The 12,221-nt window shown below is 51.1% G+C and overlaps 7 protein-coding genes across 7 annotated transcripts; 3 read left to right on the top strand and 4 right to left on the bottom strand.

Moving 5' to 3' along the window:
• Positions 1-118: 118 nt before the first annotated feature.
• Positions 119-1,555, top strand: N7462_002159 (DUF3712 domain-containing protein; the record flags this gene model as incomplete). Its single annotated transcript, XM_057073885.1, has 3 exons — positions 119-378; positions 471-895; positions 954-1,555. 3 exons carry the CDS (start codon positions 119-121, stop codon positions 1,553-1,555), a joined length of 1,287 nt encoding a protein of 428 aa, XP_056937526.1.
• Positions 1,556-2,642: 1,087 nt separating this feature from the next.
• N7462_002158 (lignocellulolytic auxiliary activity family 14 protein) lies at positions 2,643-3,741 on the bottom strand (the record flags this gene model as incomplete). The annotated part of the gene is made up of 5 exons (XM_057073884.1): positions 2,643-2,755; positions 2,809-2,945; positions 3,011-3,039; positions 3,089-3,176; positions 3,239-3,741. 5 exons carry the CDS (start codon positions 3,739-3,741, stop codon positions 2,643-2,645), a joined length of 870 nt encoding a protein of 289 aa, XP_056937525.1.
• A 1,246-nt stretch (positions 3,742-4,987) lies between these two features.
• On the bottom strand, positions 4,988-7,211 carry fbx15 (F-box domain protein; the record flags this gene model as incomplete). The annotated part of the gene is made up of 2 exons (XM_057073883.1): positions 4,988-6,694; positions 7,056-7,211. The coding sequence occupies 2 exons, from the start codon at positions 7,209-7,211 to the stop codon at positions 4,988-4,990; spliced, it is 1,863 nt and encodes a 620-aa protein (XP_056937524.1).
• Positions 7,212-8,144: 933 nt separating this feature from the next.
• On the top strand, positions 8,145-8,576 carry N7462_002156 (uncharacterized protein; the record flags this gene model as incomplete). Its single annotated transcript, XM_057073882.1, has 1 exon — positions 8,145-8,576. One exon carries the CDS (start codon positions 8,145-8,147, stop codon positions 8,574-8,576), a length of 432 nt encoding a protein of 143 aa, XP_056937523.1.
• Positions 8,577-8,673: 97 nt separating this feature from the next.
• On the top strand, positions 8,674-9,015 carry N7462_002155 (uncharacterized protein; the record flags this gene model as incomplete). The annotated part of the gene is made up of 1 exon (XM_057073881.1): positions 8,674-9,015. The coding sequence occupies one exon, from the start codon at positions 8,674-8,676 to the stop codon at positions 9,013-9,015; it is 342 nt and encodes a 113-aa protein (XP_056937522.1).
• A 1,465-nt stretch (positions 9,016-10,480) lies between these two features.
• Positions 10,481-11,362, bottom strand: N7462_002154 (WD40 repeat domain-containing protein; the record flags this gene model as incomplete). The annotated part of the gene is made up of 2 exons (XM_057073880.1): positions 10,481-10,750; positions 10,790-11,362. 2 exons carry the CDS (start codon positions 11,360-11,362, stop codon positions 10,481-10,483), a joined length of 843 nt encoding a protein of 280 aa, XP_056937521.1.
• A 57-nt stretch (positions 11,363-11,419) lies between these two features.
• N7462_002153 (WD40 repeat domain-containing protein) lies at positions 11,420-12,220 on the bottom strand (the record flags this gene model as incomplete). Its single annotated transcript, XM_057073879.1, has 2 exons — positions 11,420-11,911; positions 11,936-12,220. 2 exons carry the CDS (start codon positions 12,218-12,220, stop codon positions 11,420-11,422), a joined length of 777 nt encoding a protein of 258 aa, XP_056937520.1.
• Between the last annotated feature and the right edge of the window lies 1 nt (position 12,221).

Below are 12,221 nucleotides of genomic sequence, written 5' to 3'. Positions count from 1 at the left end.
TAAACCTCGGGCTCCAGTTGCGAATACCACTACATATAGGTGGCGCGTGCCCTCGTCAATTCTCTTCTTCCCCTCGCTTTTTTTGTGTCGAGACTCAATCTGCCCCCCTGCCGTCATCATGGGCAAGAAAATTGACGACCGGCCGGCCTACCTGAGTTCTGATGATGCCAAGTACTCGCTGGGTCTCCATCGGGGGCCTTTGCCTGCGTCAGGTATCGATGAGAACTCCAAGCTGGAGCAGGTCGAGTCGGCGGGTGGCTTGTCATTAGCCACCACGCATCGCACTCGGAAGGAGAAGTTCGCGCGTCATTGGAAGCGTTTCTGGTGCTGTTACTTGATTGGCAATGTGATTTTCCTTGCTATCTTCCTTCCCATCTTGTAAGTGTTGCTATTTGGGTCAGAAATTTCCGCATGACTCCCCGCTCTCGGTGAGCTCTTTCATGGTGATACTAATTATTCCCAATTCGCAGCTTCCTCGTCATCATCCCTGCTATCTCTCAACTTGTCGTTGACAAGTCCAGCCTGGTCCTCGTCAACGCTGCAGTCATGCAGCCTCGCCCGGATTCGATTAAACTGACGCTTCAGTCCGCCCTCGATCTCAAGGTGTTACTGCATGTGCGCATTGAGCCAATCACACTGGACCTGTTTGTTCGCGATACAGGAGCCAATAACCCCTGGGCCACCATCGACCTCCCCGGCATGATGATCGTTGGGAACACAACCTTGGGTGTGTCAGACCAACACACGCCGCTGATAAACGAGACAATCTGGACCAACTATGTCCATGATGTCGTGTTCAAAAACGAATCCGCCTTGTCCGTCAAGGGTTCGACCAACTCCTATCTTGGAGTACTCAAGTCGCATGTGACGATGGACAAGGATATCAAATCTCAGAGTACGTCTGAAAATATGGAATCAGAGCAAAATCACAAATCGCTAACCTCAAATTCTAGCTCTTGGCAAGTTCGCCGGATTCAGCATCTCTGACAGTACCTTGCTTTTCCCTTCGCGCGATGATGGCACCAATCTCATCGGCAATGCCACCCTCCCCAACCCCTCTGTGCTGACCATTGAGATTGGTACTCTTGTTCTCGACATCAAGAGTGGCGACCTGGTCATTGGAAATGCTACGCTTACAGACATTACTTTGAAACCGGGCAATAACACCTACCCTCTGACCGGCGTTTTGGACCTGAAAAAGGTCCTCAAAAATCTGGGCTCCGTCCTCGCGTCGCAGGCGTCGGCCCTCAAAACGGGTAACCTGGCTCTTGACACCATCACCCGCAGTGTGGTTTGGAACGGCACCGAGGTGCCATACTACACCAAAGTGATGTCTGAGCTCACACTAACGGCAAATGTGCCCCTTGTCTCTACCTTAAAGAACACCCTGAGATCTCTGCTCGACAACAGCAGTTCAACAAGCAGTGATAACAGCACAGAGCTGTCCTCTGTTCTGAAGCGCAATGTCCATCTTATGGATGCCTTCCAAGACGAACATCCTGTCAAGCGTGATGCGATGATTGAGTCGTTGGCCGATCTATACATGCGGGCATGAGCAGGGCAGCCAAATTCGCTGCTGAAGGTTGCACTTTTTTTTTTTTTTTTTTTTTGTTCTTTTGTTTTTTGTCTTCTCGGGCGTTTATGTCTGGTAGAAGGTGGCTTGGGCTCCCTTGTATATACATTACGCACCCCGCCACGCTTTCCCGCTTGACGCCAACACGATTGTGACTGACTGTGATTGTGATTCCCCCGGATTGGCGGCTGCCTTTATTCTCATGGGCTACGGAGTTATGGATTTATCTGACTGAATGTTTGGATTATATTCCTGGTCAGCCTGGGCCAGATACCTGAGTTTCTGGATATTCCCTGGTTTACTGGGCGCCAGTGCGAGGATCGGCTCCTGGTGCCTGATCCAGAAGATAATATATATAAAGTTATGACCTCTAATACGCAACTAACGCATGATGCTTCATAAATCGTTTGTTCTTTATTGCAATACTTACGTGATGGTATAACTCGAAAAGAGCTAGTCGTGTAGAACAGAAACATGTAAGCCGTCATCCTTCACTAAAATTGCAAATTCTGGATCCGTCCGATTTTCAGCTTATTCTACTTCGACTATTTATAATCAATCGGTCGTCCATGGAGTTCGGTCTCGTGTAACCTCATTAGAACGGCCTTGGGTCCGTTTTTCCGCGGGCTGGTAGTTACCAAGGTGACGCAATACTGGGCAAGAACTTCAAATGTCTTCAATTTCAACCCGTTACCAGGGGATTGCTAACAGTCTCTCTTAAAGGAACCTGATAAATATCCCTGCCATGGCATTGACTAGCCCAGGCAATTAGTGCTGGCAAACTTGAACTGGCGCGTGATACACTGGCCAGCGGAAACCAGCAATCTAGGTTATACATGTAGTTCTCAACTTAATCTCTATACTCGGCTTCCAGAGAGGCCTTGATCAACGAGTAACGAGTAGCGCCGAGTACACCCTGCGTTCAGCAGAAGCTACTCCATTAGGAACCTTACATGCCGGACGATCTTGTACGATATATTCCACCCTACTTGATTGGCCATATTGCTTTGTACCAAGGCCCTGACTAAACAAAAATATCATTCTGCGCACCTTTGGCAATGATCTCCAATTAGTAATCCTCTGAGTGTATAGTAGATGAAAACATACCATTTTCCCACCCCCATGCCATATTGTACATCGGTGTCTTGCCACTAGGGACTTCGACATTGTTTCCGGTTTGCTCTATTACCTCAAGTCATTGCTAGCTCTAAAATCTAGGGAGATAATTGACTTACGATTGAAAGCAATCATTTGCTTAGCTCCCTTGACGCATTTGCTGGTATCATCCTCACAGTACGAGGCAACTTGAGCGGTAGCGACCTTTTTCGATGAGGTCGATCCAGTGACGTTACATTTGTAGCCAGCCATATACCTGGTTCTCCGGTCAATGGGGCAGACTAGAAATGAGAGGGGTCGGACTAGAATATAAAAACTTACATATTCGGCTGTCCGCAACCGTTCGGGACCTATCTAGTGTAAGTTCGGTACAGCCCAGCTATGTCTTCGTATACATACCCATAACCAAGCGCAGGTGCATCCACTAGGAGGACATTCAGGGAGATCCTTGGGCACTTCATAGGTAGCGATTCGCTTCCACGGTGTGCTTCGCACGGACATTAGCAACACAGGCTGACCTAACGCGAAGCTCTCCAGGGAGACACCTACTGTTCCAACACCGTAAAGACAACCAAATTCTCCATAGTGACCGCAGCCAGGTCAGACTGATAACTAATTGCAAACGCGGTGCCAGCAGCCATGGATTGGTTGTTGGTGTGCATTGCCCCATCGTCCTGGATACAGTCCGGCGGGCTTCCCGGCCCGGCCCAGTCTTCGGGGTGCTCGTTCCCATCTGGCCATTCTGAGGTGTATTTCCCATCGTATGAAAGGGTCGTCTGTGCCCGGTTGTGTGCAAGCTCCACGGTGAAGCTGCCGCCGGCTGGGAGTTGCAGAATGTCGCCGTCCGAGGGAGGGGCTGTATCGCAGGCGCGATCGTGTTGAAACCACCAATCTTCACGAGTGAGATTGTACAGAGGGGCGACGGCTGTGTTTGTATTCGCGTTGTCTGTCGAGAGGTCGGGACCGCCTAAGCAGTACATGCCTTTGACCCATGCAACGGTGTGTGCCCGAGCAACAGCGCTCAATGCGAGCAATAGAACAGCGCGCGACATGATTGAAGAGGCGATAATTCCAAAAGAGAAAAAACGCGAAACAAAAGAGTGTAGAACTTGAGCAAAAGAAGAGAAGAGGGTAGCAATAAATGGTACTCCCTGGAGAGAAACCCCAGTAGGGAGAAACGTATTGGAATTTATACAGACAGCACAAGAACACGAATATTTCTCCATATCCCACCCGGGGTACACTTGCCATGGCTCTGAAGTAGCTATTCTATTTCTGTTTCATATTCTCTAGTAAGCGGCAATTGCAGTAGCATCCGCACGGTATAGATGAAAAGGGTCCACGAAGATGAAACAGACTAGCCTGGATAGGAAAATGGCCTCTCAGAGTCCAAAAGGGCTTGAGGGAAATGAGAACCCTGGGAAATGGTTTTCCAAATCAAATATGGACATTGGTTTCGACACTAAGTCAAGACTGTTGAATTGTTGAAGGCGATCAATCGTGAGGCGCGTTTATGCCCTCCCGAGAACATGATTGATCGGGGCGGGAAACGCCTCGTTGTTCCAGGATGTCCGATTTATACCATTGCATAAATAGCTTGCTGGTTGTCTAAAACAAATTTTCTACTTTGATGTCCCACCATCAAACCGAAAACGCAGAAAAGTTTTCTACGCAACAACCCGGGCGTCAATATTCGATCTACATTGGTAACAGCGCTTTCTGGATGTATTCTCCAACTAAGTTTGAAGCCATGAGTGTAGAAACCTCTTGCATAAGCCCTAGCCAGAGCCATAAATTAAGTCGATTTTCAAGGCGCTGGCTCAGTTCTGTCTTGATGACATAGTGTCGCGGGTACATCTCTTTTCCAGCTTCTGCTCGGTATTGAAATTTCTGGAGTAAGCAGATTTCGGCGTAGAATGGAAGCAATGGCCAACCACACGTTTTCCTCAGAGTAAACGGCGGCGAAGCAAGATGATGGAAATTCCAAACGATACCCGTGATGACTGGAGAATCTTCAAGTTCAAGAGTTCGCAGACTAGGATAATACTCATAGCTTTTCTTTCTTCAAAAAAGACTGACACCGGAGATTAGAACAGAGAGAATGAACAGTTTCTAGAGTCAATACATGCTAATTATTTAGATTTACGAGGAAACTGTAAAGATTCAAGAATGATTTTATTATTATATTGGCCATGCGGGAGCGACCTGTCCCATAGGAGCTAATTAATATACTACGTTTAGGATATTTAGCAATCGTAGATGGACAGATGAATAATATAAACCGATTCCTCCCCATGGTCATCGCAACCAGTACCCGCGCCGAAGAGCCAGATAAAGAGCCGGCGCCTCTCTGATGAGAGAGCCGTTGGCTGATTTCGCCTTGGGCAGTTCAACTGGCAAGATATGTTTCGTGGTAATGGGCGTCTTCAGCGTGCGTAGAGAGGATAGGTAAGGGAAGCGAATGGCTGGATCGAAACTGATTAAGACGATTGCCTGATGACCGACAGGCAGGCCGGCACTCGCAACAGAGTACACCAAGGAGCGTTCGTCGGAGACAGCCTTGATCGAACCCATACGCGAGTCAGGGCAGAGGAGGCGGTTGAGCTCTGGTGGGGCATCTTCTGGAGGCCAGAGATAGACACCACGTGAAGTGAAGCGCTCCTCAGAGCCTTCGACGGGGTGACCGTCTGCGTCGGTCTGGGTGTGGCGGAAGAGCATGCCCGGGGACCCGGCGAAGCCTTCTTCGTCTATGGGGCATTTGCGCTTACGCGAGACGGTGCGTAGACGCAGGCGATCCAGAGATCGGACCCCGTCAGCGGGAGGTATAGGGTCATTGACAATATCAATAAAGGTGGCCGCAGCGAGATGATAGGTGCGGTGTTTGGTGCGCACAGCGATGAATTCCTGGCGACTTTTTGGGTCATGAGTACATTCGTACTCGGCGTGATAATTGCGACGAAGGCGTTTTTCCGGCCGATGATTGTGTAACTGATCAATCTCAGGGTCTTTGATCTCCTCCTCGAGCACGGCAGCAATTGTATTTCCGACTTTGGCCTCATGGGCCGCTCTTGCTTGAGCGGGTGAGGGTAGAGGTTCGATATAATTTGTGCGGTGGTTTTCACTCTTGCCATCGCGCCATTCGCGTCGACATTCGAGTATGACGGGTTGTCCGGTCGTTTCGTCCGTCCGAATTGATAGGTCTGTCCACATCTCATTGATAGGACCCTCGCGATGCTCTCGTCGCCAGATGTGACCGCTCCATTTGGAGCCCTTTTCGCGGGGTGGGTGGCAGAACCAATGGTAGAAGGAGGAGAAGCGGTCATCCTCGTCCGAGGAGACTTGGGTAGAGACGGCATATAGATGTTCTTGATGCATTTCAAAGCAAAGGTTCTGGCCGACCTCGGCATCGATAATGCCGTCCAAGCGGAAATGGATTGATTCATCGGTAGCGAAGTCCACACCGCAGACGAACCAGCAACCATCTGAGCCCAGCGGCGCATGGTATGTACCATACCAGATATAGGAGCGGCTATGCCGCACGAAGATGGGGGCCTCGGCTGGGATCAGCTTTTGCAGCAGGAGGCGCTTCCGCCTGGTCTGTCGTGGCTCCATATCAATGGCCAGCAGGCGGTCATCGTTCGCCCCGACACCCTCCAGGCGGAAGACGACGATACCATCGGCGTAGTGGAGGAGCTTCACCCGTTCGGCGGGATCATGACCAGCTGCTGGCCCTGTTTCCACTCGCGGGATGACCTCGTGGAGATTCAAGACCCGTTCCTGATGACCGGGGCGGTGCACATTAAGCAGCCGGATTTCGGGCCCAACGCGGTAGCACAGAAAGCCTTGGTGATAGAGAAAATCGGCGGCATAGGCCAACACCGCGACTGCGTACGGTGCGGCGGTGGCGACCGCCTCATGAATGTCAAAGCGATGCCCAACCGCCCTGCGGTAGCCCGCCTGAGCCGCCAAGGCGGCCTGACCCTCCTTGCTGAAGGATAGGACATTCTAGAAGAGAGATTCGCCAATTAGCCTTTTTGCGCTAGGACATCATCTGGCATGAGGGTCGGGGTCCAAGGGCGCATGAAGCGAAAGCAAAGGAGGGGAAAGGATCAGATCTGGTTTTGGAATGGCTTTGGCCCCTCGTGTCCAGGAACCGACACCGACCTTGACAGTCCAGCAGAGGCTCTTTTGGCCTGTCTTTTTTTTTTATTTTTATTTTTCCTTTTTTTTTTTTTTTTTGGGGGGGGGGGGAGGGGCAGGTTACTTTTTCGGACCCTTCTCTTCGGGATAGACCAACAAGTAGACCGGTGAACTAAGGGCAATGGGCCATGGGCAGTGGAGGAAATTGGGGCCATGCGGCTCTTACCTCAACGGTCTTGCGCGCAATGAGGTCACTATCCATGAAAGCATGGATAGCGCGGTTCGTGCGGCTCAGGTGAACACAATCGACGTCGTCCAGCGACGTGGCGATCTGATAGAAGACATCGAAGGGGAGGGTATCGAGTGTGGGAGGGGCCGGCATGGTTGAAACATGTGCCTGCCCCGGGGCCAGAACGGCGAATGGGTTGGGATGGGAGACTTGGAGATAGGACGATATTGGGGGTATTGAGGGGATTGTAGAGATTGCAGAGATTGGGGAGATTGAGGAAATTGGCATTGATGCGCGCATTGCAGCGAAAAGAAGATAGCGTAGTTGTCCGGACGTGGTTGGGCGAGTCCGCGCAAGTCGTCCAAGGAAATCACCAGGGACCGATCCAGGACGCCATGATGAGGACTGGTCTCAATGGGTTCATGGAGTTTGAGTTGGGGAATGGAAGCCGGTGTCGGGAGGGGAAGTACACAATTCCCACGGGGAGAACGGGTGGTGAAGAAGTGAGGTGGTGAAGCAATCAAGAAGTCGAGAAGTCAAGAAGTCAAGAAGTCACAAAGTCACAAACCACAAAGGCGTTCGCACGTCGAAGTCGAAACGATCGACGTGCCGGTGTCGAGGAGGAAGTAGGAAGCCACAAGCCGCGAGGGCAAGTCTGTCACGGTTGGCGGCTTACCAGTTGGCCCAACTGGGATGGAAAGGCTGGTTAAAAAGGGCGATGGGAAACCAACGGGAGCCGCTTGAGCCTCATCCCGGCCTGGTTGCTAGGGTTCTCATTTTCTCAAGGGCTCTCGAAGCGCCAAAGAAATAAAAAAAAAGAAACACCACTAAAAAGACTCTTTTGAGGCTCAAATCAGCTTTGGCCCCGACTTGAATCACGGCCCCACCGCCGAGTGATTTGGAGATGCTTGGAAACAGCAGTGGATGCGACGCGTCTGGAGCCTTACAGGTGAGCATCCAGGTATTTCCTCCTTGGCTCGACCCAGTCTAGTCGTTTTCGCCATTCTAATCATTCGAATCCATTTGAATCATTCTAGTCAGTCTAGTCATTCTAGTCATTCGAATCATTGGGTGTCATGCGGTGTCATGCTGTGTCATGCTCGTGCTTCTCTCATGCGGGAATCTTTCTCCGCGCCGACTCGACCCCGTCCTCGCTTTGTGGTTTTGTCACGATCGCCAGCTTCTCCCCTCTTGCTCGCCTTGCGTCGACAGACGATCTGGCCAAAGGCGTTGCGCCGCGGCTCGATCGGCGTCCGGTGCTCGGGGCCTCCGATCGAAGTCGCCATCACCAGAGCCGCATTGTCCACCACTCATGCTGCGATGCTCCCTATGGCTGTCCATGGCTCCCACACCCTTTCATCCTCATGGCCAGGGCCAATCGTCCACGGGCAATCTCACCTGGCGGGAGAGACCATCCCATTTTCAGCCTCGTTTGGCCGCCACCCTAGGCCGTTCGCCAGCCGACCCACCTTCATTGCGCCTCCATCCGCTCGTATCCCGCTGAGCCATCGCGCCTGACGCACCACCGGTCCCCGGAGATTCGCCGCCCATCTCGACTGCCCGATACGGTAGTTGAGGCTCTGCAGGAAAAGGGGTTGGAATGAAAGAGCGCAGGATGACGATTCCGAGTGGCACTCCAACTCGGCCGTCCAATGTTGAGTTTCCAGGCAGTGGTATTTTCGTCCCGGGGACTGCGACCGCGCCCCGCAAAGGATCGCCCATGCAGCTCGCTTTGGTGGGCCATCAGACAGCCCGCCAGCCCCTCCTCACCGCAGTTGTGCCTCCAAAATCGCCTTCCTGTCTCGATCGGGTGACCCCTCAGCAGAGCTCGTGGGCTCTTATCAACGACATGCTCTGTGCTGCCCTTCGCGACCCCCCCTCTGGCATGCCCTCTCCCCTGTCCGACCCCTCTCTGAGTGGCCGCCCCCAGCCCCACGGCTCGGCTAGCCAAGGGTGAGTGGTTTTACACGAGTCGCCCATCCAGACCGTGGGGTCCCGATAATACAGCAACATCCAGAATGACAGGAACGGCATTGGAAGGAAGGAGGCGGAGGGAGGCTTCCCCGCATTTGCACTAGACCACGCCGATTACTTTCAATTTCGCGACCAGCGCAACATGCAAAATCCCGGGCACATGCAAGTCTCCTGCAAACATGCCCTTCCATCGTCTCGTGTCTCCACTACCATGCGACGAGAGCCCGGGGTTTCGGGATTTCGGAGCCCTCTGCATCGGCCTAGACTCAAGATTGACTTGGAATACGGAGCAGGCCCATTCACCTGCAGTTGGGAATCAATCCGAAACCAGAGAACAAAATGATGCGGCCCAAACATCGCAACCAGACCAGGGAGATCCCGTACATTCCCTATATCCTGCAATATATGGCACTTCCTATGCTCCATTCAGGATGACCGCGTACAGGATGCATTGACTGCGGCCTCGAGACTTCAGTCGTACACCGGACTGCTGCACGAGGTACCCTTTCTAGTGGCATGCTACAGGGGAAGATCACTTGCAGGAAGGTGCATGGGCTCCGGAGGGCGGAGGGCCTTCTCCGACTGGAAAGCCGAGAAAGCCGGAAAGTTGAACCATTCTCTCAATTCGAGGAGACACAGCCGCTGCTTACACCGGACGCCATATTTGGCGGTTGGATATCCTACATTCGTTGCTCTACCTGAGGCTATGATCTTCTTATCGTCTGATCTCATCATCCCATTTTCCGTCGTCTTAGGTCACCTTCCCCTCAATCCATTCCGTCCGTGATGAGAGATGAGACGACGATGATCTTTGCAGAAAGCCTGGGCCATCTACCGAAAAATCACCCAATAAGAAAATGAACTAAATAATATACATGGCATCATTCTTGAGGCTCTTGGGAGGGCGGTGAAGGGTGATCTTAGTCATGCGCTCAGGTGACCACCGGCTTGAAGCCTTGGACGTGCATCATCATTGATGGATCACGTGCGATGAATCAGATCACATCAACGGGGACTGTCAAATCAAGTCACAGGATCCGGAGGGGGAACTGGTGGACGCGTACCCTAGGAATTTAGCACGCGTACCTAGAATTTCGAAGTTATAATTCCTTTGAGATTCCAAGTACGCGTTACCTTGTGTGTGTAATACGTAGTGCCCAGATGACTAGTTCCGCTGAAAGCATTCATGGAGGCTGTAGGTACATATACTATATGCTGAGCCTAACATCTGGGTGTACTATGTTCGGACTGGAAAATAGAACACTGTAGGTGTGAACAGCCCGCCCAAAAGGGGAAATCTTCTTGCCTGATTTACTCTTTGTTCACGGATGTCTTTATCTTAGAACTAGAAGAAATCAGTATTACTGCTCATCAAGGCATGCCTCGCTCAAGCCTGATGAAAACAAAGATGCATTTGATAGGTATTGACAGAGCCACAGTGATAGCGCTCAGCTCTCAGAAAACTCCCCAAATACAATCTGGCCCGTATAATCCGTCAGGGCAAGCGTATCGTGCCGCACCGCGTCGGAAATTTCTTTGTAGCCAGGAGGCAGCTGGAGCAGCTTCTGACCATTTCTCATAACCCATGGCCCATTGACATACAAGACTGATCGCCGTGATAGCTCCGAGTCAGGAGACGTATCCAGCACGCCGTTGCTCATTTTGAACCGCCCCTGATTCGTGTTCAGGTACTGATTGTCATCTGAGAATGAGAAGACCTTGATAACACTGCCTCATTCAATGGTCTGTTGACAAACCCCAGTACCGACATCCCAGACTGATAAAATTCCGAATCGTGATGCTGCTATAAAAGATTTTCCATCAGACGTGAGGGCTATTGAGTTGGCATCAGTGCTGTACTCTCTGCTTAGCTCCTTCTGCGTTCCTGTGGCAAGATCCCAAAGCGGAATCCCCATATAACCTCGAAGTATGACAAAAACTCGGTTGTCTCTTGAAATGGCGAAGTCAGAAAGACCTATGCAGTTAGCATCAAAGGTTCGATTGCATGTTCCATTGGTAATGTCCCAGAATTTCACCACTCCGCCAAGTCCACCCCCAATGAGCTCTGTCCCGGATGGTGAAAACCGTACGCTCACTATGGGACCACATCTGCTATCAGAAGCTGTTTCACAAAGTATCATCTTGCATGCACCTGTCGTGATATCCCAGAGCCGGACAGAGTCTCCTGAAGAGGCTGCAAGAATGCTGCCATTTAGTGACACAGCCAAAGACATGATCGAGTCAGAATGGCCTTTTAGTTGATAGCGACAACTTCCATCAGTGGGATCCCAGATCTTCAATGAGCCATTATTTAGCCTGTGGCAAAACATCCATCAGGCAAGAATTCTTTTTTCGATATGGCTTCATCGTGGCCGATGGTATGCTGTTCATCGGAACTGGCAAGATCGAAAATTCGGATCATTACCCCCCGATGAAGCCAAGACGAAAAATCTTCCATCCCCTGAGAAAGCGAACCTATGGGCAGGAATGCCTTGGTTAAAAGTTTTGGTGCAAGTCCTGGTTGAGACATCAAACAGGTGCACTTTCCCAGTGAAAAACCCTGCAACAAAAATGGCCCCATCCGGTGAGAAGCCTGCTAGGGATGTGCCTCCTTTGAAATTGCCAAAGGCTTGCTCGGAATTGCCGCTGGCAATATCCCACAGATGAATACCGTCCTGAGCGACTGCTAAAGTTTTGCCATTTGGCGACAAGTGCGAAGTCGAAGCAAAGGCAGGTGGTTCAATGACTCGTTTGCAGGATCCACACATAGCATCCCAAACCTTGATTTTAGAGGCCCATGATGAAGAGCTTAGTGTTTTTCCATCTGGCGATAGGGCCAGTAAGTGACGACCCTCTTTACTGTTCTCGTCAATACTGGACTATTTGAGACTTCCAGTAGAAACGTCCCAAACTTGTATGGCATTTTTCAAAGCAAAGGCAACAACACTCGCACCGGCGGAAAGTGCTATATCGTGAACTTCTTCACAATGAGGCTCAAATTCTCGTATGCATTTGCCTGTAGAAACATCCCAGAATTGCACCGCTCTTCCAGATGCCGAAACGAGAGAATCGCCGTCTGGTGTGAAATTAATATCGATCAGACTCTCGCAGCTTCGGGTGACGAATGTTTGGATGCACACGCCGGTAGCAGAATCCCATATATATACCGTCCCAGGAGTTTCAAACATG

The sequence above is a fragment of the Penicillium macrosclerotiorum genome (assembly GCF_028827735.1).
Source record: "Penicillium macrosclerotiorum strain IBT 26536 chromosome Unknown utg000002l_segment0_segment0, whole genome shotgun sequence".
Taxonomy (NCBI): Eukaryota; Fungi; Ascomycota; class Eurotiomycetes; order Eurotiales; family Aspergillaceae; genus Penicillium; species Penicillium macrosclerotiorum.
This window is presented reverse-complemented; position numbering and strand designations above follow the sequence as displayed.